At 37.6% G+C, this 4,223-nt stretch overlaps 1 protein-coding gene across 1 annotated transcript in view; it reads left to right on the top strand.

The window, feature by feature from the left end:
- LOC106534835 (interleukin-1 receptor accessory protein-like 1-B) overlaps positions 1 to 4,223 on the top strand; it is a gene marked incomplete at its 3' end in the record, with an annotated part of 34,408 nt that overhangs the window by 2,057 nt on the left and 28,128 nt on the right. The window contains 1 exon segment of the mRNA XM_014031603.1: positions 1,479 to 1,582. Within this exon segment, the coding sequence (XP_013887057.1) occupies positions 1,501 to 1,582 (82 nt within the window).

The raw sequence follows: 4,223 nt of genomic DNA, 5'->3' as shown, positions 1-4,223 counted from the left end.
ACACACACACACACACACACACACACACCATGTCCCCTCGCAGGCTCTGTAAAACATGATCACTTAATAAACAATTGACTTTTATATTTTTGCTGTATGTTAGTGGGCACCAAACTAAAGACTGCAATTTGTATCAAGGCCCAAATTAAGTCTCATCTGAACCCAAAATAATTGATAATTTAGTTTTCARTGTAACCTATTTTAAGTGGGGTGGCATCTCTAGCCTTTACGGCGAAACCTGTACATTCTGGTCCATGCTACTCTCCCACAGCCACCAGCATGATTTTGAGAAAACAARAGTGAGTGAGAAAAAAATAGACATGGCTTTCAGGCTATGAGAAAACTGAGAGGGAAARGAAAGTTTCTTATCCAGACTGGATGAACTATTATGTGTTCATTCTTTATATGATAAGTTTAAAAGTTGTTTGGCATATGTTCAAAGAACAATCATATCCTTTAAAACCTGAACTGAGAGCCCAGGAAATAAATGACCCGAACCCTTATTTGTACTGCAAAGGTGCACGATAAAATGACATCATTCTCAGTTTTAACCAATGTAAAATCCTCTTCATTTTGATTATTCAAATCAATATAAATATTGTTCTCTGTTTTTTAGGTATTTAATTTAGTAAATGTACTCCATACATCCAGGTACTCTGCAGGTCTATTTGTGTGTAAAGGTTTTCTGGCATTAGATGYCAGTTGATTTTCAAGGGTAATGTCATCAGCTAATAAACTGTCACACTGATGAGTGTATTCTTTCTTGATTTAACATCAAATTTATACAGCAGCACCACATCTATTTCAGGAGCTGGCTATTACAGAGTAATTACTTGATGTTAGATTATGTCATTTACTCAGAGTAGATGAGGGGTAGAAAATGAGTCACCTCCATCAATTAATGTAAGATATACGTCGATATTTGGAACATCTCTTTGAGTCGTGAGGTGATAATTTGAAATTGCCTCAAGGTGTCCCCTTTTTTTAATAAAAATGACGATTAAGACCTCTGTTTCTTACACATATAATTATTTCTTTATAAATTCATTCACATCTCTGGAAAATACTTGTCCGTGAAATATAACCATAAAATAATTTCATTAAATTGCAATCATGAAAAGAAAGTCCAGGACGGCCTTGGCTGTAGCTTACCACCAGTGTGTGAATATGTGTGTGAATGGGTTAAGTGTAATGCACTTTGGGGTTCATGTGGACTTGATAAGGCACTATATAAATTTGTCATTTACTATTATGTGAATGACCCACCCCCACCCCTAGTGGCAGGGGATATGTTGGATCAGTGTTAGTGTATGAGCACAGTTGGTTGTGCAAATGTTTGTATATTTGTGTCTCCGCTTGTTTGCCATAGTATTTCTAAAACATCCTTCTGCGCTGACATTAAGTCTTGAAAAAACAAAGAGGTACTTGATCTCATATTGGAGCAAGCAAWTGATGGCTCTTCTTTTTATTCTTTTCAGGCTGTGAGGACGGGGGAGGAAGATGACACCTCCCTGCCCTCTCTTGATCCTGCTGTACTTCACCCTGTCCAAGAGTGTAAAGGTGGTCTCAAAGAGAGGCTCAGGTATTTGATGCACATTATCTGAAGCTGTGCATGCTGTTTCTTAAAGGGGAATGGGGTTCTAATTTGTGGAAAGGTTARGAACATCCAGTATCTTACCTGTTGTAGYTGGCTTTTTGAGCAAGCTWAGTTTGGATAAAGAGAGTTTAATTCTGACTAAACTGATCACCTTTTAGCTTCCCATTACACAGCTATTTATACATAATTCTCATTATTTACAAGTGTAAATTTGGGCAGCAGCAGATGTTTGTAGTAGTTCAAGCAGATTATCAGATTATTTCTGCCATWATAATCATCCATCCYTCCATTATCTTTACCCGCTTCTTTATTTCCAGGTCACCAGGGTCAGTGCTTGATGATGCTGATAAAATATACAAAACAGTGTTTGCATAAACTTAAGTAAGGTTTTTGAGATTATAGCTTCATTGAATAAAATATAGTTTATTTTTGACCCCACTCAGAATAGCTCAGAACTTGTCAATCCAATAAATATGAATCATCCTTTCAAAATGAAGTGTTTTAATCTATAACAAATGAGATTTTATAACATTTCCACTGAACTCCACTTCAAAAACGCTGAACTATTGCAATTTAAGGTTGTGGTATAATGTTGAGTCTTTAAGCTTTATGGCAGCATTTGGGTCAGTTGTTTATCACACAAATAATCAACATATTCTTGTAGCTGTTCTGTCCTAAACTACAAATAAATACAATGTGACATTGAGGTACTAAACTTAAAGGGTACTTTTATTGCATTTTTCCTGTCACATTAAAAGTTATACCCTGTAATTCTACAGGGTGTTTATGTGAAACACAGGTGTTATTCAGTACATGCTTAAAAATGATGAAAGAAAAAATGCAAAGGAGGTTTACCTTCACAACAGAAATGCTGTTTAGCAATTTACCCATAAATGTCTCAAGTGAAGAATATCTAACTTAATGAAAAGATAAATAGTGCACTTCTCTGAATTTGTTAAATTTGACTCAATATAGAAGAGTGGCAGCATCCAAATGATCCATTTTCTCTCTGACTGGGTCACTGAGGGGTTAATGTAAAACACATTTTGGTTCTTAATGTCAGAAAATTGAACATCAATTCTGAACAAATGCAAAGGTCAAAATAGAAAATAGAGAGCATAAAAAACTTCTCAGGATGTGAATATTGGGGCATTGCCACTGTGAAGTTAAACTACCAGTCTGAAGATACAGAAAATTTGGTGCATAATATTCTTATATCATACATCCAATTTTCATCATGATTGGTGAAAGTGGAAAAAGTAATTATTTCCATTTGTTGTATGTTTCCATTAAATTGAAGCCAGCCTGATAATCTCAAAGTCACTGCTTGTGTTGATCTTGTACTGCTCCTCCCACTTTGCTTCTTCAGATTTTCACTGCATAAATAACACTTCAGTTAAGCACTCATGCTATGATTTATGAAAACAACTGAACTAAATCTCTGAGGATAACAGTCATACTTCAGCAATCAGCTGGTATTGTTAGGATTGCACCTTTTTTGTTTGTTAACTATTATAATTTTTAGTTTTAGTAATATTTGGGATTATTTTCTCTGTATTTGGTTTGTTTTRGTGTATTTCACAATGATCTGCCCTCCAGTTCCGTTTTGTTCTAACACACCCACATTCACCTGATCCTAGTTCTGTCTGCACAAGTGTTGGGTATTAATTTGGTCTTTATCTCRGGTGATTTATTTGTTCCTCAGTTTGGCATTATACATTTCATGTGTCAGTCCTGGCTCTGTGTGCTTGTGTCCATTCACCACAATATCTGTTTTGTAAGTTTTCCTGCATCAACAGCATTTTGATTTAGTTTTTAAAGTAAGTTCATTTTTAAGAAAAMAAGCATCTGCAAGAGGGTTATGGGTTTAAAATTGTAACCAACCATGACAGAGTGTCAAACTCCAAAGAAACCCAGCTCACCTCCTGACTTTTATGGTCAGAGAYGCAGAAAGGTGGACTGAGACAGAGAGAAAAGGTGAGGAGGGAGTCTCCTGCGATCCAGTGGAGAAGGATCTATGTGAGAGATATGGCAACAAGTGCCCAGTGCTTTGTCACTCTTCAGCTTTTTTCCAACTCCTTGACAGTCTCCAGCTGCCTGTCAGTCACCTGTGCCTCGCAAATCAGGTGTGCTCCATTTGCCACCCAAGGAGATGAGGGAGATTCTAACACAAGTCAGTGGACTGATTAACACCCTGTGTGCCATTTGGGACCTACAAAATCAGATTGACCTCTGCACTCAGGTAAAGAACCCTTTAGCATCCTGACCCAGGAGTCTTCTTGTTCCTCAGTTCCAGGGCATGTTCACCGAGATCAGACAGTTGAGAGGTGATTTGGAGAAGCTTCTGATCACAATGGTGGTAGCAGCTGATGATCTGGCCAACCCAGTGCCAGCAGATCCAAGGCTTGGGATTTCAGCACCTGAGTCACCTGAGCCATCAACACCTGAGTCACATATTCCTGGGCCTGAGTCAGCAGTTCCAAAGGGTTTTGAATCCCTTTTTGATTGACAGCAAAATGAGCAAATCAGAGATCTTTTGGTGTAAATAGTGGGAGCAGTTTTTAGGGGTCCTTTCTGTTCTGAGCTGAACCGGAGAGACTTTCCTAATCATCTTAGCGGCATTTTC

This window comes from Austrofundulus limnaeus, unplaced genomic scaffold (genome assembly GCF_001266775.1).
Source record: "Austrofundulus limnaeus strain Quisiro unplaced genomic scaffold, Austrofundulus_limnaeus-1.0 Scaffold1279, whole genome shotgun sequence".
Lineage (NCBI taxonomy): Eukaryota > Metazoa > Chordata > Actinopteri > Cyprinodontiformes > Rivulidae > Austrofundulus > Austrofundulus limnaeus.
This window is presented reverse-complemented; position numbering and strand designations above follow the sequence as displayed.